The 21823-nt window shown below is 44.2% G+C and overlaps 1 protein-coding gene across 6 annotated transcripts in view; it reads left to right on the forward strand.

Moving 5' to 3' along the window:
- The window catches only part of ZNF462 (zinc finger protein 462), a 90129-nt gene extending 85576 nt beyond the window's left edge, over positions 1-4553 (forward strand). For all 6 annotated transcript variants that reach the window (XM_072922731.1, XM_072922733.1, XM_072922734.1 and 3 more), the window contains 2 exons: positions 528-642; positions 1517-4553. In XM_072922731.1, coding sequence (XP_072778832.1) covers positions 528-642; positions 1517-1718 — 317 coding nt within the window. In that variant the 3' untranslated portion in view covers positions 1719-4553. The remainder of the gene's footprint in view (positions 1-527; positions 643-1516) is intronic.
- The last annotated feature ends 17270 nt before the right edge of the window (positions 4554-21823 follow it).

Below are 21823 nucleotides of genomic sequence, written 5' to 3' on the forward strand. Positions count from 1 at the left end.
GCTTGACACTTCTGCAAATGAGGCCCCAAGCCGTTTGTATAAAAGATTAGGATGAGCATGATACACCTATGCAGTTAGGATGCAGGACTTAATCCATGAGGCATCATGACCTATTACAAGAATCACATGTTAAATCCGTGTGTTTCCTAAAATTTGTACTACCAGCTCCAAAATTAATGGTGGCCTTGGGTGGGATTTTGATTTTGCTTTCAAGCCACTTCAGTCCTAAGCTTTGCAGTTTTGGTTTAGAATTTAAAATCCACAGTCTCTTCATTTGTTGAAATACAGGAGCAGGAACTAGTAACTTGTTACCCTTAATTTTAGAGGTGCTTTAAGACCTAAGATGGGATGTGTCACTTGCAGTGTCACTTTTCTTTTCAGCAGCTGCATTTTCCCAGTTATTTGACGAGAAAGTCCTTTTGCTTCTGTGGGATGAGAGGTGCAGCAGAGAGGACTGGAGCCGGATCACTGTGGTCCCTTCTTGCCCTGGCATGTCTGAGCTCACGGGCTGTGCTGTCTTTTTGCAGACCCCATGATGTTTCCTGACAGCAGTGCTCCAGAGAAACGCTTTCCGTGCGAGTTCTGCGGCCGATCCTTCACCGAGGGCTCCGAGTGGGAGCGGCACGTGCTGAGGCATGGCATGTAAGTTGGTTTGTGTTCCCTTGCCAAGCAGCCAGAGGTGTCAGTAGATCTCTGTGTGTTCCCCCCACCCCATCCCTGCCCTCCCAAAAAGCTGCAGGAGGTGCCAACACAGTTCTGTGAAGACCAAATTTGTCTTTAGATAGTCATCGAATGTCTCTGCACCCTTTTTGACCTTACAGGTGGCTGTAAACTGTAGGGTTTAATGTGATTCTAAAACTTAAGGTTATCCCTAGGTGAATGCCTCCTGGTCAGGATTAACTTCCCCTAAGTGATGTTTTAAAAAAAATTTCCCCTCTACGCCAGTTTGCACCTGTGGGATGATAGGCATCACAGATAGGAATCCTCTGGAGCAATCTGTTCCCTTCTTTTGATGTAGATCTCATTGGTAGCAGAGACCTCTTTTCTAGCCAGAGTTTGTTCAAAGAATAGATTTCACTCCAGACTACTGACATGTGGGAAGCATCTGAATACAGTATTGTGGGTTAACTGTGATGGGATAAGAAAAAATAACTTGTCTTACCCTTAAGAGAATGTAAGTCTGAACATAAGTACATGAGATGCTGCAACCTATGAAAAGTTCTCTTGGATTTTATTAACCTCGGGAAAAGCACTCCTTTCCTGTGCCTTTGCTTGGTGCCTCCCAAGTCTTGTTTACAAGGGGCTGGGGGGGAGATGGAATAAACTCCAAGTGTCGCAGTTGGAGTCCTCCCTTCCGATCCCAAATCCGTCCCAGCGCAGAACAAGCAGAGAGATTCGGTTTCAGGGCTAGAATGTCCCACCAGGCGACTTCAAAGGCTGTATTTTCGGGGAGGGATCAGCTGCTGTGCCGGGCTGGTTGGCTGTGCCCCGTGTCCCACCGCGTTGCTCCCCGCAGGGCGCTGAGCGAGAGCAAGCACAGGAGCGGCGAGGACAGCCAGCCCAAGGAGGACGGGGAGGAGACGGCCAGCACGCTGCCCGAGGAGAAGGAAGGCATCGAGACCATGGTGGTGGACTACTCCCACGGCGGGGAGACAGCCGTCAGCATGGTGCCTGCTGACCAACCTCTCCTGGACACCCCGGAGGCCAAAAACGAATAAGAGCAAGCGTTTGGTGTGGTTCTGATCGACAGTACTTGAACAGTGATGAGCGGGGCGGGGTGGGGCGGGGAGGGCAGAAGGAAGAAATAAAGCTGCTTTTAGGACTGAATGATCTATTTTCAAAGCACTGGTACCTGTGTGAGTGTGTGTATATTAAAGTTATTTAAGTGATGGAATAAGTGGCTCCCATTACATCACTGCATCTTTGTTTTCCTCCTGGATCTGACGATGGGAAGTTACGTTCATCTTTGGACTAATGAAGCAACTCCCCGTGTTTTTCCTACATTACACATCGTGCTTTGCAGTGGAGACTTCGCTTGTTTTATGAGTGGAAGCGTCGTGAGCGTGGAAGAAGTGGTAGGGGGACAACTTTCGGGCGCACAAGTTTGTGTGCGTTTTTCTAGTTTTAATACGTAACACTTTTCCAGACTGAAAGCAACTGCTTTAGAAAAGAAAAAAAACAAAAAAAAAAAGAGAAAAAAAAAGAAAAAACAAAACCACCACAGGAAAAACAAAAAAAAAAGGAAAACAGAAAAAAAAACAAAAACAAAAAAACAAAACAAAACAGAAACTGCTTTGCTTAAAACAGTCACCTGTTTCCTAGTACCTCAGAATTAACCAAGGGAGATCTCTGCATTTGTCAGTACTACCTGTTGTTGTTGTGGTTAAATGTAGAGAGACTGCTGGGCAAGGTGGTGAATGGAGGAAGAAAAAAAAAAAAGTTTTAAAGAAAGGAAAAACAAATTGTGCTTAAAATCCCAGTGTGGGTTTTATTTCTTAAAATACTGTGATTTTTTTAATTATTTTAGTAAAAAAAAAAAACAAAAAAAAGAGAGAGATACTTTAATTCCTAGATAACTGTTTGTGAATTGTCATACTTTATTCCAGGTAAGCTGTTTGTTAGTATTCAGTTATAATTTTAGTATTTGGTAGATTTCATGTGACTGATTGTGCGGTTTTGTTTGCCACACGTTTTGTTTTCTATCAGCCTGAGGTGTTACAAATACAGCACAATTAAGTTTCTCATGTAAAAATGAGTATTTCTTTTCGAGTGGGGGACAGGGCAAGGAGACTAGATCTTGTGAATAGAACCTTTTTTTGTTGTTGTCGTCGTCCTCGTCGTTGTCCTCGTTAATTTTAAACATATGGAGATAACAAAGAAGTTTTAACTTTAAAAAAAAAAAAAAGACTAAAGAACCAAACTTACAGCACAGCTATGCAGCTCATGGGCCAAACACATGGGTCCTCATAACCGTTCTGTTGCTTGTCATATTAACATCGATCAGTCTCACAACTGTAACTTTTCGTTGAGATTGGCTGCCTTTTTTTTTCCCTTTTATTTTTTTTTTTAATTCCGTCTGTGGTTTGTGCGTGGGTTCTTAGTTGGTTTTTTTTTTGTTTTTTTTTTTTTTTGTATTTCTGTATTGTTTTGTTTTGTTTTGGTGTGGTGGGAGGGAGGGGTGTCTGTTAACACATCTTTTTGCAAGTGGAGGTGAGATGGTTACACACCACATTGAGCCTGGAGAACTACTTTTAACTCGATTCAGTGGATGGAGTTGCTGAGTTTTTTTTCACCTCCTCCTTAGCTTTTTAGCATGAGGGGAGCAGTGTAGAATCGATAGGAACCTGCATACCTTAAGTGGCTGATCCTGCACCTACTCTGTAGGTACAAAGCCTATTTAAACTCAATTTGGGGATTTTGCCTGAGCGGCCAATACAGGATCTGGTGCCCACGGTATGTTCTGATTGTGAACAAAAAAGAGGAAAAAAAGAATTAAAATTATTAAAAAAAAAAAAAAAAAAGAGAAAAATGAGAAAAGAAAAAAAAAACTGAAAAAAAAGTTTCTTTCCAAAAAGTAGAAAGTACTTGACTGAAACCTAGTTTTAGAAATGCATGTGTCTTCGTTTGTTTTTTTTGTTTTTTGGGGGGGATCTGGGGGAGGGGGAGGGGGGAAAATAGGAAGCTCTCCAGGAAATTGTGTCCTGGAGAGCTTCACTTAAAAGCGATGGCAAAAATGTTGCATTTGTGGAATAAGTGCTACTTGAGAAGCATGGTGTTTTGCTTTTGGGGATTCATCAATTGTGTGTTAGGGGGATTCTTTCGATTTTTCTGTTGGTTTTTTTGTTTTGTTTTGTTTTGTTTTACTTTGTTTTGTTTTGGTTTCTTTTTTTTTAATAGGGAGGGAACATCATAGAAAAGACACATTGGAGGGACAAGTATAAATACACATTTTGTGTCTGTATTTGTTTCTTAATTGGCCTCATTTCAAATATATTTAAACAGTTCCATACCTGGATTGGGTGTTTGTAATGGTTACCAAAAAGGAAAAAGAAAAAAAAAAAAAAAAAAAGAAACAATGATTGTGACATGCTTTTATCACTACTTAATTTTTCAAATAACATGTAAATATTGTAATCCATTGGATTTTGTTTTGCTAACCTGTAATAAAAAAAATATGGGACCATTATCCTTTTAACAAGCTTAGAATGTCATATTTTTTTCCTTTTTTTCTTTTCCCAAAAATGTATACCTGATATATTGTGGACACACATTTTAGGTGCATTATTATGATTCTGTTGACTGTAATGACATAGAATTGAAAATAACATTTTTTTCATTGTTTAATTTATACAGAGGACTTTTTCAGAGTTTGACAGAAGGAAATAATAGCAAAATGCTAACCCATTGGCTTCAGCACTCGGTATTTCCTGATTTTAAAATTACTGCTTACTGATGGGGGATAGGAAGGGGATACTGAACTGTTGCACTGACGGGTTTGTTTTTTTTAAAAAAAAAAAAAAACAATGAAAATTAATAAAAACTTTTTAAGAGTGTTTGCTTGTCTTGTGTGGTTTTTATATTTATATCACTCTGGAGATGGGTCCGTACAAGTTAGTGGTTTTGCACTTGGCAGCCCTGGGTGGGAGCACAGTCCTCCTTTTTCCCTCCTGCAGCCTTTCCCCCAGTGTTTCACAGGGAATTTTTGATCTGCAGGTTATGGGGAGTGACTTGCCTTAGGTCACACAGGTCTGGGGTCTACAACATCCCCCAAAAATGCCTCGAATGTGCCCCAGCCCAACACCCATTAGATGCCAGGGGCACACTGCCAAGCTCTGCTGGCTCCTCATGAACCCAAACACAGAAATGAAATTTTACAGGCTATATGGGGAGGTCAGATTAGATGGAGACAGGCTGGTATTTGTATTACTAACTCAGCCCTGGTGTAAGCTGTTGCAATATTGCATTCCCCAGTATCTGCTGACCTGCTGGATCCAGCACCGAGGCTGTTCTCATCTGGAGGTGGATGTATTTCCTCATTCTCCAAAAAACCCAAAGTGATGCTCGTGGTGTTGTCACAGAATCTTTCTTTGCTAAATACAGGTTTTTCAATGCATGTTGGTATGATGTCAGAAGGTTGTTGGGTTTGTTTTTTTTTTCTTTTTCCCTGTCTGGTTGTGTTTTAATCAGATCCGGCTCTCAGTTTAAACAGCTTTTTGGTGGTGGTGGAGTTGGATCTCAAAGGAATGTCTATGCTGTGAAGCACATGAAACCTTTGATCACCTGATAGCTTTACATGCTCGTGCCTTTTTCCTAGGAGTCAAGAAGGAGAGAAATATTTCCCTGTTAAGATGCTTATTTCCTTTACCTGTGATTACAGGGAAAAGGTAGAAATGATGCATTTTGGTAGTATCAGACACTACCTTTTTTCAGGGGTCTCTGGAAACATTTATTCAGAAAGACCTACAAGTAATTTGCACATTATGTGTTCTAGCCCAGAGCCTACCTGCTCTTTCACTAAATTAAAAGAGGAAAGTGCTGCTCAGTGATATATCACTAATCAGGATTACATCACTGATGTAATAATGGAAGACCTTGGGGTGAGTTCTAGATACCTGCATTTTTCCACGCAGCTTAGTGTCAGCATTGTGTGAGTTTGAAAAAAGGTATTTGATCTCCCCATCTGTAGGTATCAGGCTGGATGTGACTGGATCATAAAATCATGGAATGGTTGTGGTTGGAAGGAACCATAGAGATCATGTTGTTCCAACCCTCCACTATCCCAGGTTGCTCCAAGCCCTGTCCAGCTTGGCCTTGAGGGATGGGGCAGCCACAGCTTCTCTGGGAAAACTGTGCCTCCATCCTCACAGCCAGGACTTTTTTCCTAAAATCCCATCCAAACCCATTCTCTTTGACTTTAATGCACTCCCACTTGTCCTGTGACTACAGTGACAGTCTCACCCTGCCTTTCCTCAGGCTCCCTGGGTCACCTGTGTTGAGGACCCTTTGCTGAGCTGAAATCACAGGAGTGGGAGGGAAGAAGCAAAGGGAATGGTGACTAAAAATGATCCTTTACTCACATTATTACCCCTCTGCCTCGATGGGCAAGTCCCTTTCTTTCAGCTGAGAGCCCTGGGCTTCCCAGGGGATGTCTGTGCTGTGGGGCAGGTGGGGTTTTGCACACACTGTGTTCCCAGGCTCATTGTCCTCCCTTTGCTTGTGAAGCCTGGGTAAATGTTTGCCTCATTATTGCTGTCTTGACTGCTGGCATTTTCCTCCAGCCTGGAGGTGCAGTGCCTGAATGCTCCCCATGCAGAGCTCTTGCCTTTGTGTCCACCCCAGAGCGAAGGTTTGGCAGGAGTTGCTATGGGAATACCCTCCTTTCCAAACATCCAGCCTCCCTGGAGGAGAGTTCGGCCTTAGAGGTTGTCCTGTGACTCAGGGAGAGCACTGGAGCTTGGCAGAGTCACATACAAGTCTGGATCTGTGGGGTTTCCAGAGGAAAATCCACTCTCTGGGAAGTGGGTGTGGAATCCTGGTACTCGTGGCCAGTTTATCTTCATGTGAACCTACACTGTGAAAGTCAGGCTCCAGGCTAGGAGGAAACATCTCAGCACAACTGCTGGTGTCCAGCTCAGTGGAAGCTGGCCCGTTTCTGCTCTCTTCCTCACTCTGAAGTCTTCCTTCAGTGTTTTTCTGAGAACACAGGACTTTTGCTCCATGAGAGTCAGCTGCCTGGCTCCAAAGCAAGGAGGTCACAACCACCACTGGAGATCACAAACACCAGCAATAATCCTTCTTTTGGCAAGAGGCTGAAACTCTTGATCTCCAGATCTCCCTCCTGAGCCTGCTTCCCAGTTCCTATTTATTTGGTGTTCTCTAAACCCTTGACATCTTCAGCTTGTCTCTTTCTGGAAGCCCACGTTTTTGGTTGAGTGTGAGCTTATTTGAGGGTGTGCTCACTGACTCACAGCTCTTCTCTGAGCAGCATTTCTGGCTTCCTGTGTCTCATAATTTCTGACCAAAAGGCAAATCTAAAAGTAGGAGCAAAAAAAAAAAAACAAACCAGGCACCTAAATGTATGCTCAGTGGCATTGCATGTAACTGAGACAGTGATTTCTTCAAAGTGGATTTTATCAGATTTTCTCTTTAGGTTTGTAGGCATCACTGCCAAGGGACAGTGCACAAGGGCTCTTAACATGCAGGAAATTATCATCACAGAGGAGAAAATACAGCTCTCTATTTCAGATTTAATTCATTCCAGCTTGGGTCCTACAATCAATCCTTTCTCTCCAGCGCTCACACAGCATGCTGCAATTCAAGCTAAACACCCAAAATGGTACCAGGGTGGGGAGATTTGGGGTTTGCTTTGTTCTTGTGGTTGAGCCAGTGTTCTCCCTTTTTACCGCTGGAGGAATCTGAAGCAAAGACCTGTCAGCTTGCAAAAAGCTGAGAAAAAAGGCACAAAAAATAAGCAAAATAAAATAAATTCTCATGCAATGCACTGTTTTTTTGTAGCAACAGGTGGACTGTGCAGCTAAGACCCAGGTAGCACAACTGACTTTCCTTTTGCTGCATTTGAGATCTGTTTTGTTCCAGCAGAATGTGGAAATTGATCAGATCAGGTGTGTTCCCTCTCTGGCTTAATGTCTTGACTCCCGAAGGAGAAAAAAGAAAATCCTGCTGGGAGCAGGAAGGGACTAATCTGTCCCTAATGAAAGTCTCACCTTAATCCATTCTGACAAAAGCTTTATCCACGGAAGTAGAAGAAGTTGTACCTCTTTCACATTCATTTTGTGTTCTGATTATATAAGTTACAGTACTTTTGCTACTAATTCTATTCTAGATTTGACTGAACATCTAGTTTTTCTGATGAGAACTGAGAGGTAAAATATTATTGTGTTAAAAATGTTTGCTATTTTAATATCCCAAAAATAAATGTTTCCTAAAAGTTAGTTGTGTGAGCTGTGTTACTCCGACGTTTTTCATGAAATGCATTTTTCATCAAATAATCAGTGAAGAATTGCAATTGATTAATTTCAGCTAGTATGCTTAGGAAAAAAAAATGAAGTCAGGTGCTGGAATGGGAGGAGACATGCTTTCCTTCTCAAATAATTTCTCTCTTTGAATATTTGGTGTAACAGCAAATATGCCTCAGCTTGATTCTTGAATTCTCTGTGGAGTTTACACTTCTGTTAATGAAGAGCTTAGCTCAGTCTAGCCAAATGTACATGCATGACTTCCAAATCTAAGTGAAATGTGTCTCCCTGCAGCTGTTCTGTTGTGCTCTCAGCAGCATTTACAGAGAGGCGGGTATTCACCAGCAATGCCTCAAATTAATTTAGCTCGTGCTGAAAATGTTGGGCTCAAATTTAAAGTTTTATCTCAACTGAAGAAAACTGTATATAGCTACTGTGCCAAATATTGCTTCAGGTCCTTGTGGAATCATTTTGACCAAAGTCACTGCAGGCTTCTAGCAGAGATGCTGCAGTTAAAGGAATTTTAAACCATGGAAGGTAGTTTTTGTGTGTAAGAACCAACAAATAATTAGCGGGCAAGCTCTGTATAGCACTGGGCTTTTGATTTTTTTTTTTTTTCCAGGAAAAAAAGATGTATTTTCCTCTGCTTAGACTCCTCAGGACTTCAGGCACATGAATGTTGAAACCACATGATCTGGGTAAAAATAGTCCTTCAGGAGTGGAAGGGGTTTGGTTTCTCATAGGTAAATAAATATCCACCACTCCAAACATGCTGCCTGCAGAAAGGCACGAGGCCTTTGAGATGTTTTGCTGCAGCTGCAGAGTATTTCTTGCTAATACCACAGGAAAACCCTCCAGGGAAAGAGGTTACAAAATGGTGTTTTCTTCTCCCTGTTCCTCAGCTGCTCCTGTAAGCTCCTCTTCCTCCTTTACTTCACGGGACTACTCTGGAAGCCAGGGGGTAAATGCTGGCAAGGATGTGGCTGGTAGGAGTTGGGCTGTTTAAGGAGACATTATTATGGTTTTTGGTTGAGGTGCTGCGAACAGGACTTACGTTTCTTCAGCTCAGTGGCAGAAAAAGGATTTTTGGGGGTCAACAGCTTTAAATATGACCGATCCCTCCCTGAGGAACAGGTTGTGCTTCTGTGCCGTTAACCAAAAGCAGGAAGGGCAGGTGGTCAGGTGTTGATATCATATCCCATACAAATGACTCAATGAACAGCAGCAACAAGGGTATAATTATATTCTTAACACCAGATTAAATGTATGTTGTTATTTAATCCATTTAAAAGTTCATATTTAGCAATTAGGACCTCATTCTGCAGGGTTTCATGCTGTAACCTAGATTTCTTTCCATGTAATTTAATTGGAAAGCTCACAAGGAGATTTTTTTTTCCCCCTCACGTTAATTTATATCAAGTGGATGCTGTCGCTGAGTCAGTGGGGTGTTCCTGGGAGAGCCTTAAAAGGAGAGAATTCACCTGGATTTTGCCTGTGAGGAAAAAAAAAAAAAAAAGGTAGACCCTCTCCTCACTGTGATCCTTGAGAGAAAACACTGTGAATTCAAATAGAGGCATGATCATGTCCCTTCACAGCCAGCAGTGGAGAAGTGCTGTGCTAACACCTGGTTAAAGTGCTCAGGCAAGAGGTAACCACTTCATTTTCCATGCAAAATTGGAACCTTGAGCAAGACAAGTTTCCAAGATTTCTTGGTTAAAATGTCTAAATTAAAATTCAGAGAGCCCCCACCCTGAAATGAACACCAGCAAATGCTGTAAATGAAATATCAAGGATGTAATGCAGCTGGGCTGTTCTCCAGTACTCAGGTGAGCTTCTGCTTTGTGGGAGTTTACTAATTCTGTGTTCATTCATATTTTCTGCAAAGACCAGGAACTCCATTCCAGGGCTGGTTCTTATGCACACAAATGTGGTCTGCCTTTTTATCAAGTTAAAGTACCTCAAACGTTGCCATTATACTTTTTTCTTTCTTACTTTCTTTTTTCAATGTCTAATCTGAAAGCTAATGATAGAAAAGGGAAAACAAAAGCAGAGAGTGATGATATAGGCTTGCTTCCTGGTTTCCTTCTCTCTTTAGGGTTATCTGTAGGTCCTGCCTATGTTGACACAGTGGTTTTCCACACAAACCTCAAGGCAGAGGATGAGTTTGAGCTTTTGGAGCTTGAGCTGGGTGTAGGTTGAATCCTCTCAGTTGCAAACTGAGCAAGAACTTTGGAGACATCAGGATGTGAGCACTGGCCCGTGCCAGGTCAGACCGAAGGCTCACCTGTATCCTGATCAAAATCTGTGGCTCAGATCCATGTCTAATTTGAAAATCTAAATTGATGGTTCCCGAACAACCTGTCAGTACAGCTGTTTCACTGCTGGACTGCTTTGCTCTGCACCAAGTTTTCCAGATTGTCTTCAGCTGGCTCTGTGCAGTGGGGAATCTTGTTTTCCCCTTCAACAGCAGGTTCCTAGCACTGCTTTGCTTAGTCCAGGTCGTCTCCATGTCCAGGCTGGGATGTATTTCTTTTAAAGGTATTGATAGTCCCCTCTTGATTAACTTTACTGTGTCAGGAATAGCAGCCACCAAACCAAACCTATAACATTTGAGTCTCTCAAAGCAGGAAGAGTTGTACAAACTTGCATTCAAAATCTTCAAACTTTTATTCCTGTTTGCAGTCCAGTAACAGACAAGGGCTTAAACCTGCATATAAATATCTCCTATCACAATTTCAAGGTCCTTTCCGTGCAGGATCAGTTGCGCTAGAGAGGCTTTTGTTGTTCATGAAGTATTTCAGTTATTTTTAATCTAATGTTTCTTTTCACCAGGAGTAGATAGAGTTTGAGCAGAAGTCTGTTAGCATTTCATCCTCTGCCACTAATGCTCTTTCAAAGAGAGTAGTTGGGGGATGGAATGAGGAAAATGGAATAAGACAATAACCTATTTTGCATGACAATAGCATAAAGAAATCATGTCACACAAATATTTCTGTAGTGTTTCCTGTCATAAGAAGAGAGCAGAAACGTTTCACAAAAAGTCTTACAGTATAAAGGACAAACAAGTTGTGTCTTGCTGTTGGGGCAGAAAAGGTGTTTAACATCCCTTTTTGACAGATGTGGAACTGGTAGAAGAGGGACTGTTGTTTTGAGGAATTCTATCATAACCCAAAAATTAATTCTGGTGAGTTGGGTCTTTGTCCATGGCCTTAGCCTGACATTCACAAGTGGAAAGGATTTTAGTCAAATATTTTCTCCAAATTATACCTTTGTGCATGAAAGGCGCACACATTTCTTATTACTATTTTTATTTTTATGTTTATTTTTAGTTTGTTGTGGTTTTTTTTTTAATCTTTGAATCTGGCAGGGTACCATATATTAGGATTTACTATCTAGATGAGTAATGACTAGAATATTGTCAAATATTTTCAAGTCAAATCAAATACTGTCAAATAACTTAAGCAAATTTAGTGAGGGGATACCCTTTTTCTGAGGGGGAACAAATTTCCAAACCTCCTTGGGGCCTGTTAAAAAACACTTCTGAAGAAAGGGAGGCACTGGGGAAGAAGCAAACACTCATCTGTGTGTCTGGAGCCAGGAGACGACCCTCTCTTGATGATGACCGATGACATCCAGACCTACCCCATGGGATCAGGGGCTGTTTGGGTGTCCCATCCTCACCACCTCCTTGTGCAAGCAGAGAAACCCTACAAGTCCCTGGGCTGCCCTTGGCAGGCTTGGGGCTGAGGTAAGGATGTTCTCTGGCTTGGAAAATGGAGTTTACGCTTCCAGAGCTCGTTGTGATCGGGAGGATGGTAACATTAGCTTGGGCAGCAGCAGATGGCTTTTTCAGGAAGATGTTCTGGGAACATGTTCAGGTTTTGCCTTTCATGTGGTGTGTGTGCACGCTGGCAGCTGACTTAGACTAAACAAAGGGTAATTCTGCGTTGTGGTTTCCTTCTGTGTCAACAGACTGTGTGGTTGGGTGACGTTCCCAGTGGCTCACATCAGAGATTATTTTCCTCCCTCTGGGATCCCTAGGCAGGAATCCATCCTGGTGCAGGTCCTACCCCTTGCTCTGCCAGCCCTCACCCTGGTTTTCCTGCTTTTTCAGACTCCCGTTGTAATATCCATCCCTCACTTCCCTCCTGGTGATGGTGGGGGCCTCCAGCCCTCCAGTTTTGGCTCCCTTCTCCCCTGGCCTCTGCCAAAATCCCTCCTGCTGAAGTCACCCAGCACTGATCTCCTCTCCCAGCATGCGGAGCTTCATGCAGGACCCTTTTCACTGTCCTGATGGGGCCAGCACAGTGTGAATTGCTGTTCACACCTCATTTTCAGGCCAGATTTCTAAGCACATTCTCCTGGAGGTGAGGGCTGTAGACCATGCCCAGGAGCATCTCTTCCCACTGCCCCTGCCCTGCCCTCTGGCTCTCTCAGGAATATCCGGTGTGGTGAGGTGATCCTGGAGTCAGGGGAAATGGGCATTGTGTCTTTGTCCCCGACCTAAAATCACTGAACAGTAGCTGGAATCACCCAGCTCCCAGGACAGTACGAGCCCTGCCTGCTGAGGGGTGGTTTCACATGGCTAATGAGGAGCTCAACAATGTTTTAGTGATAATTCGGTACTTAACTTTTAGCCTGTTAAGTACATGCTAATTAAATGTTTTAACATGCTGTACATGTTTTATGTATTAATAAGCAATAAGTGTACAAGTTACAGTTTTTAAAATGTGATTTAGAACTAATTGCAGGGTGGTGAGATTTTCTCCTTTATATACCTATTAAACCCACATAACTGCTGTTTTTACAGTTGATGGGTGTTCAGTTAACATATAGTAATTGCTCTTTAAAGGCTTCAGTAAGTGTATGTTTGAGACAATTTACAATGTTAGCAATTTCCCCATACTATTCCTCGGAGGTTCGGGGAAGTTAATCACACCCAGCTCTGGATTTCACTGGGAGTCTGCCTGGACTCCCTCGCTGTGCACCATGCAAGCTGCATCCAGCCGTCAGGGATTCCACTTTCAAGGATGATAAATGCACAGAGAAACACTTCATTGGCTATCACAACTGTTTAGGTTGAAAAAAAATCCCTTTTAATATCATCAAGTCCAACCATTAACCCAGCGCTGCCAAGCCTGAGGTGCCACATCTGCATGTCCTTTAAATCTCTCCAAGGATGGTGACTCCATCACTTCCCTGGACAGCCTGTTCTAATGCTTAATAGCCTTTTCAATGAAGAAATTATTCCTAATATTCAACTAAACCTCCCCTGGCCCAGCCTGAGGCCATTCCCTCTCCTCCTGTCCCTGTTTCTGGAGCAGAGCCCGACCCCCCTGTCTGTCCCCTCCTGTCAGGAGCTGTGCAGAGCCACAAGGTCCCTCCTGAGCGTCCTTTTCTCCAGGCTGAGCCCCTTCCCAACTCCCTCAGCTGCTCCTGATGAGATCTGTGCTCCAGCACTTCACTGCACAGCATCCTGAGAGCAGCTGGGATGTAGGGACACGTTGTTAGAAAAACAAATCAGGAGGGGCATCACTCAGTGTTTCCTGGTTTATCCTGCAAAGCCACAGAGGAAAACAGCCATCTGTCCTCTTTTCTCTTGGTGTTTGCCTGCAGAGTGAGGCCAGGGATGCTGTGAGCCCTGGTCCCTGCTGCTGTCAGCTGGGGCAGATCCCCCTGTGCCCCTCTGGGTGTGACACTGCCTGTCTTCACTCTGGGAATAGTGCTCATCCCGGCAGGAAGCTGTTCAAACGCTTATTTAAGACAGATTTAAAACCAGACAAACAGCACCACCCTCCTGCCCCATTAATTTAGACATTTTGTGGGCAGGAGGGAACTGCTTCCTGAGGCAGCAAGGTGTTGTTGCTGTTTAATTGACAGAGTCATCTGAAATCCAATCTACCAGACAAAGCAAAGGAGGAATGTGATTTGAAAACTGCATGCCACTGAGAGAGAGAGTGTGGAAAAGAAAGCAATTTTTTTTTTTTTTGTTCCACTTAATTCCTTTTGCATAATGTTGTATCCTTTTGACAAGGCAGCATAATCAAGCTTAACTCCCTCTCTGCTGTCCACCCTCCAAACGCTGACTTAAAAGAAAACAGCAAAGCTCCATCTTTAGTGTCAAATGAACAATGGGCTCTCTTCCAACAAGAAGAAATGAGCTGATTTTGAAAGAGTTCTGGAGAAAAGTGCAAAATGTTCTTACTTCTCATGAAATAAATATTTGAATGATAGTCACTTGGCTGATCCTGTAACGTGTCAGCACAGACTCTGCACTCCAGGTTTGTATAAAATATTGGTTGGGGTAGAGAGAAGGGCCAGGAAGCCCATATTGCAGATAAGAAGAGACAGAGACACCATAACATCTAATACACTTCAGAAACAGTAACTAATTAATATTTCCACCACAAGATGGTATATTTCATCCTATCTCGCTGACAAAGCAGGCTGTGGGATGCTGGTTTTCACAGGCCTGGGGAAGCTCAGTGCCTCAGGCAGCGCTGTGCATTTCACCAGGGGCTAAGGGAGCTGCAGGGGCTTCACTCAGCACAAAAAGCAGGGAAAATGCTTCATCCTACAGGATCAGCTAGGAGCCTGCCTGACCAAGCTCAAGGTTTTGCCAAAACCACACACGGCACTCAGACCAGGCGTGAGGAGCTGTCACCACAGAGACGGGGACAGCCTTGATATCCCTCAGCTCTTCTGATTCTGTCTCTTTTTTCCTCACTTTTCTTCTTTATTAAGCTGTTCAGCATAGAAAAGACATTTTGTTTACAGTGCTTAGGCTGCTGTTATTGCTGTTGAGAGCTTTTGGAAAAGTTTGGAAAAGCTAATTTAAAATATGTTCTGGTGGGCTAAGGAGTTGTAAATTTAGCATTTTTGAAGGAATGACTTTATTAAACCCACTTCAGGGTGCTTGAGGGACACCACCAGTCTTCTCCCCCTTCCAGAAGACAGCCACTGGGCGAAATGAAGCTTCCAATACTTCCTTCACAATGTGGTAATAATGAAAAGTCCCTCGTACGTTTTTGCTAGCTCCCGTGCCCATAGAAAAACACATATCAAAATGATAATTTACCTGGATGTGCACAATGTCAGACCTCAGCAGCTGTCACAGGTCTGGTAGTTCTGCATTGTCTCAGTTACTCACATTCCCCCAGTTATTTTCCTCCTCCAGTGCAGTTACGTGTTTCCCACGGATGATGATATATCGAGACTTGGCACACGCAGCTGGGAGAGGGAAAACAATCCTAAAGGTCAGGCTTGGGGATAAGGTTCAGATGAATCGTCCTCAGTTTTCTCCTCCACGGAATGACAATGCTGTCCTACTCCCACAGGGAGCAGGAATGTGGGGAAGGTGAATTCCACAGGAGGTTCTAGGTGGGCAAAGGGGATGTGAAGTGTTCCGTGTGAACCTCCTTCAAAATGTGGGCTGATATTTCAGATCATTTTTACCTCTCACTACCTGCCTTCTGATACAACAGTGGCTATGGAAAGATACCTGAAAGAGACAAGAGCTACAAAATATGTGTTCAAAGCAGGTTGCTTGGAGGCATCTGATATTCTGGGGTTTTTTTTCAGAAAGCTCAGAATTTAGGATTCTTGCTTGTTGAAGCAGAGTGATAGCTAAATGCAGCCATATATCCTGTTTGCTTTTAGTGCTTCTGAAATTGCTGCCTGTGAGTAGCTAGCATCACCTAGAAGCTCCTGCGGTGGTGAGAGTGATAATCTTAATTTGGCTGAGAGCAGCAATGTAAACATTTCTAACAATGCTCATTGCCCGGGGAAGAACTGGAAGTGGAAAAAGGATTTTTTTAAATTAAGGGTGTGGTGAAAAAAAAAAAAAAAAAAAAAAAGATTGTCTGGAAACCCTCTAGGCTTCTATCTGCATCTGAGGTATTATTCAGTGTTGATGTGGCAGTGTGATTTCTCCATAAGCACTGTTTCCAAAGCAATGATGGCTGGAAACTTTCCACAGGCAAGGTTGAGGTTTTCAGGTGGGAGGTGCTGATTCCACGGATGCAAAACCTGCCAACCCGCCTGGCAGGATCCTTGCTGTGGCTGGAATCTCCTTGCAAATCAAAGCAGCGGGGTGCCCACAGCGATGGCCTTTGTTTGGAGACAAGGTGCTGCTAAGATCTCCACTGGAGAGGCGAGGGTTTCCTTTTGGTTGGAACCTGCAGCATTCCCGCTCCACCAAGTCCTACAAATCCACCCCTACCAGCCCAGAGGACACCTGGTACTTTGACACCTGGGCGCTCTGTTAATCAGACATGCTGAAGCAGGAATCCACACTCCCCAATTTCTCTTAAACCTCGTGCTGAAGGCTGGGGTGTCAAACGGGGCACAGCCTCCCAGAAGAGGGATTCCAGTTGAGTTCTCTCTCCCCTGTGGGCCTGAAGCAGGGATGCAAGGGAAAGGGGCTCAACAGGTTGGTGGCATCACAGCCAAAGCAGCAGAGGTGTCAGGGAGTCAGTGCCTTTACTGGCAGCTTCTCTGAAGCTTGGTAAAGAGGCAGGCAACTGAGATGAGAAGCTTCAGGTCCCGCCCCTGGATCCAGGCTGGACACCAGAGAAAAGGATGAGGTCAGGATTACAGAAACAGCACAGGCTGAGGAAAGGCAGAGCATGTCAGGCAACGTTTCCCTGGTGTTTTTCCATGACCTCACCAGGCTTGGTTTCTCACCTTCTGAAGTCCAGGAGATGTACCAGGGAGCCTCACTAAACTCACTAACAGTGGATCCTAAAGAAGGGCATGCACTTTGCACACTCCTGGTGAAAAATTCCTCTGTGCCAGAAAACTGGATCATGCCTTTAGACTTGCAAGCATCCCACAGTAGTTGGTTTTTTTTCCCTGTTGTATCCTGCTGCCTGGAAACCAGAGCATTTTCCCCTCTCTCTGCTTTTCCAGAGACATAAACACAGCAAAAAAGAGTTTTCAACTGTCAGTGGACTTGCACAGGTTCAATATTCTTTCTTGTTGCACAAAGTCTTGTTACTGGTTTTCCTGAACCTTAGTTTAGAAAAGGTTGAGTCTCACATGATGCCCAGAGCTCTAATGCTCCCTTTCTTACAAAAACACCTATTTTGCTCAACTGCACATCTGTGTCTTGTTCCGTTCTCTAAAGGGGACTACAAAAAAAACACAGACATTTTGTCAGCTTCTCCTTCCTCACCCACACTGGTCAACCCTTGTTTCCTCCACCACTTCATGCTGCTGAAGAAAAAGAAGATTATGAACTCTGTCAAATTACCTCCAGAAAGATTTAATAAATACAAGAAGACTCTGAGTACTATTAAAAATACTTTTCATAAAGAGAGAAAACACAATGGCAGGTCACCTCTTGCGTAGTTCCCAGCCTATGGCAGTGACAACAAAGATGCTGATCCCTGGTGGGGGCAGGTGTGGCATTAAATTCTGGTTCCATTGCCAGGACAAGTGCTGCCTGACAGAGTTGTGGCAGGTAGATGGTGCAGGACACAAAGTTGTTGGGGTGCACTGGGCATGAAAAAGTGGGAAAGGTGGGAACACTGCAAGGACAGGCTTAGTGGGGACCACGAATGTGGAAAGATGGGGACACCAGAGCATGGAACTAGAAGGTGTGTGGAGATCTGGTGTTTGGGATGCTGCCACACAGTCCGTGAAGAGCTTGGATGAAGCTATTCCCACCCAGTTGCAGAGAAAAAAAAAAAAAAAAAAAAAAAAGAGGGAAATCTTGCTGGCTTCACACACTTTCACACATGCTTCTTGCAGTGTCTCTGCAAGAGCAATTTCCTGGTGAACTGGAAGGTGTGACTGAAGGGTTTGTGAAGTTTCCTCCAAGGCAACAGCTCTTCCACTGGCACACATCACCACCCCTCCCCTGACTGATGGATTAACCTCCCTTTGTACCCCCCAAAAATCTGAGCAGAGGCTCTGGCCACAGCTCTTTGCTGCCCTGTTGAGTATTCAGAGGTGCAGATTTCCACAACCAGGTTCTTTGAACTCCCATCTTCTGGTTCCAAAGACAAAATGAGTTGGCCTGGAGCATTTCCAGTGATTTGGAAGGTGCTCCTATGTCCCTCTATAAACAGCCAGCTGGATCTAGCTCCTCAGTGCTTCTGACCGTGCCTGCAGTGACGTGAGCTGCGCCTCGTGAATTTGTGAAGCTCTGGGAGTTATTGCTGCTATGGCCTGGAGAGGAAAAAAGACCTGAGGAACCTCCAGGAGCTCAGTGCATGCGTGATTTCCAAAGCGTGGCTGGCTGCTGGAGCTGCTGCTGAGCTGAGTGGCCTCACCTGAGAGTGTGTGTGGAGCGGGATGAGCGGCGTGGGCTCACCTGTGCCCCAGCTCTGCCTCCTGGGATGGAGTGCTGCTTGGCCCAAGGGACCCAGCACAAGGCAGGACAACGCAAGGTGTCCTCTGGCAGGAAAAAATGTGTATTTCTTGACGAAGAGCTGCCTCTGAGTGGGGCTCAGCTCGGCTCTCAGAAGTGCCTGGAGAAGTGCAGGCTTGGTTTGCTGGTGACCTCCCCACCCTTGGTGTGCCGTGACCTGCCCCTTCCTCCTCACCTGCCGGGCTCCCGAGCTCTGCCTCAAGTGCTGGGAGTGTGTGGATGGTGTGCTCATCCTCCTTTGTGAGCGGCAGGAGTGGAAGGCTCGGAGAGGAAAGCTCTGCTTTTCATTCCGCTCACATTAATCCTTGCAGGGTGGTGACAGGAGCTCAGGAAACAATTTAGTGATGATCCACAGCCACAGACCAAACCCGTCTCCTGCTGTCTCAGGGATGTCATCTCCACGGTGCCTGGGGAAGGGAAGAGCTATGGAGCACTGGTGTAATTACTGGGGTCACCAAAGCAGTTGTGCATACACAGAGGATTCCCCGCTCTGCAGCAGCTGCCTGGCAGATGGAGATTAAATGTAAGCATCAGAGCTGGTGAAATAATAACAACAACCGCAATAATTACAGTAACAACTGCAATAATGGGGTTGTGGAGGTGGAGGGAAACTGTTCATAGGAATTTCTGATTTGGGTTTCTCACCAGGTTTATCTGTTTAGGCCATGCTTCAGCTTTGCCCATTTGGCGTATGCATAACCCCTCAAAAATCAGCTTTTTCTAGCAACCCATGCACATAAAACCCTTGCAGGTTGCTGCTGCTGTCCCTGGCTGACCTATGCTGGCCAATGTACAGTCTCCTGTCTACAAATACCTTCCCTGTGTTGTACTGAGCCCTGATCCTGGTTGGATCCAGGATCCCAAGCCAGATGCCCAACAGTAGAACACAGTACCATTTCCAGAGCTTAAGGATTTTACCAAAAATTTCAGGATCTTTGTCTTCTAGAAATGACAGCTGTGTTACAGACTGAGGGAGTGAAAAATCCAAAAACAGTTTTTCGTGCCTGAGTATTTGGTTTCTGCAGTCTCAAGCCTCTATCATTATGACTTTGTGAGAAATGGAGATAGGACAGATTTATTGAGGAGAAAAAAAAAGTGTTCCCTTTAATTAAAATCTTGTAAAACACATCTCTGCTTTAAATATGGTCTTGAATGGCTCCTGACACCATTGCTGTTACATCCCACCCAGATCTTCCTGTTGGTGGCCAGTGGGGTGACTTTTGAGAGTTTCTCTCTCGTTTTCTCAGCATGGAAGAATATTACTGAAGGCATTAAAAAAAAAAAAATATATATATATATAGGGAGGAACACCATACATTCCACTTCCTGGGACTGCTGAGTTTGAAACTATTGTCTCTGGATTGCATTGGCTTTAACCTGGATGCCATTTAATCCCATCATCCAACTGACAGCATTGTGTTAGGATGTATGGGATGGCTCTCAGGAGATTACTAGGCAGGCTGGGAAGGATCTTTTGGTTTGAGCTTGCTGTATTATATTACCCTGGAAAATAAGGAAAGCCCAAGATTTGCCCTGATTTCACAGAGGTGTTGAAGGATTGCAGGTGCTTTTGATTTTTTGGAATTGTGTGCTCTTAGAAAACAAAAATGAGGTCGACCTGAAGTTTCTGTGAATTAGATTTCTTCCCTTTTCTTTTTTTTTTTTCTTTTATTTCCTTTTTTTTTCCCCATGGAAAAAGAAAACTTCCTTCCTTCCCTAGATTAATTTCTATGCAGACCTTATGACCCTCAGCACCTTGCTATCTTGTTAACTTGCTGGTTGCAGCACTTTTTGCTGCACAAGTTGGTAAGAACACAAAGGCCCCCCACGGGAAGTTCTGCAGTGCTTTCATAACCCTGGAACTGGATGGGAGAGAAAACACCAAGCTCACGTCCTAGAAACTGCCAGTGTGTGGTTCCAGACTTATTTCTCTGGCATTAGAAGGGATTTTACCTGGTAGGTAAACTCTGTGAGGATTTGGCTCCATGTCTCACAAAGTCTGATGGATTGAACACAACATGGGGACTCCGGAGATGTTGTCAGTCAAGTCCTTTATTTATCAAGTTTTCAGCTCCCTTTATTGTCTTAGCTCATTATGACACAGGTGAGGTTTGGCTGGTTTTTTTTTTTTTTTTTTCCTTCTTCTTTTTAAAATCAGAAATACTTCCCACTCCTTTCGGGAATGACTGGTGTTAAACTAAAGGTTGCAAAGGGCTCTACAGCTTTACACTGTCACCCTGCACAGCCTTGTTTCCAAAACCCAAATGTCTTCTCTGCTGTGACTCTGAAGGGCAGCAGCAGCTGTTCCTTGAGGCTTAGATAATTTATATTCCTTCATGTTTGCTGATATTGATGGTTACATTACAGAGAAAGAGCTGCCTGTTCTGGAGGAATGCAATATTTGGCCAGGATTCGATTTTAAAACTCAGCAGGCAGGAGAGCATCAAAACTAAGGACGCAGATGAAACGAATGGCCTTGGAAAAATGTCCTCAGAATTTGGAAGGATGTAGTAGAAGTCAGGAAAGCTTTCTTCCCTGAGGATGGGACTGAAGGAATGCAGGAATGTTTACTGTGATGGAGCTAAATTCAGGGCAGACTGTTACTTACAATGCAAGAGAAAAACTCTGGAGGGAAACGAATATTTCTGATGACCATGCTGGTGAGGAAAACGCTGAGGAAATGCATCCATTTGTCTGAATTTAAGGATTGTGTGCATCTTTCTTTACCCACCCTGCACGAGGAGCTGAGCCTCAGCCCAGTGTTTGTGCTTGGACATCTCTGCTGGCACATGTGGGTTCCTTCTGCATGCCTGTGTAGGTGAGAACTGGACCTCCTGGTGCTGCTAAAAAACACAGTGGCATGTGATAACTGCAGGCTCCTGGCAGGATGCTCCCTCTCCAAAGCACATTCCTGAAGGTTCAGTCAGTGCTGCTAGGGCAGCCTTTTGTGTGTGTGTGGAGCAACTGCTTGGTATTAAGTACCTAAACCCTTGGTGAGCTGCTTTGGGGTGGCATAAACAATGTCATCTGGAGATGGCTGTTCTTCTCCTCCTTTCAGTCCAGAACAATTGGGGTAATAGATGAGGCTTCCTGGACAGATGAGTGTGACTCACCCAGCTTGATGGACAGAAGGGAGGGGAAATGAAGTAAGGGGCCCAAAATAGTTCTTAGAGACATTGGCTTGGAAGGAAGGACAAAACAGGGCACAGACTAGAAAATAAAAGACCTACAGTGATGTGACATTAAGACCATCTGGACAATGTTTGGCAGCAGCTGAAAAGCAAACAAAGCCCTGAGAAGGGTTTCTAAAAGTGAGGGGAATATAAACGACACAGTGATGGGCAAGAACTGAGCTCTCCTCATCGATCTGCCTTGGCACCTCCAGTTTTGAAAAGGGGCAGTCCAGAGGCAAGGGGGATAAAAAAAAACCCAACAAAACAAAAACAAAAACAACCCAACATTCTCTCAGGGA

This window comes from Taeniopygia guttata, chromosome Z (assembly GCF_048771995.1).
Source record: "Taeniopygia guttata chromosome Z, bTaeGut7.mat, whole genome shotgun sequence".
In the NCBI taxonomy this organism is placed as follows: domain Eukaryota; kingdom Metazoa; phylum Chordata; class Aves; order Passeriformes; family Estrildidae; genus Taeniopygia; species Taeniopygia guttata.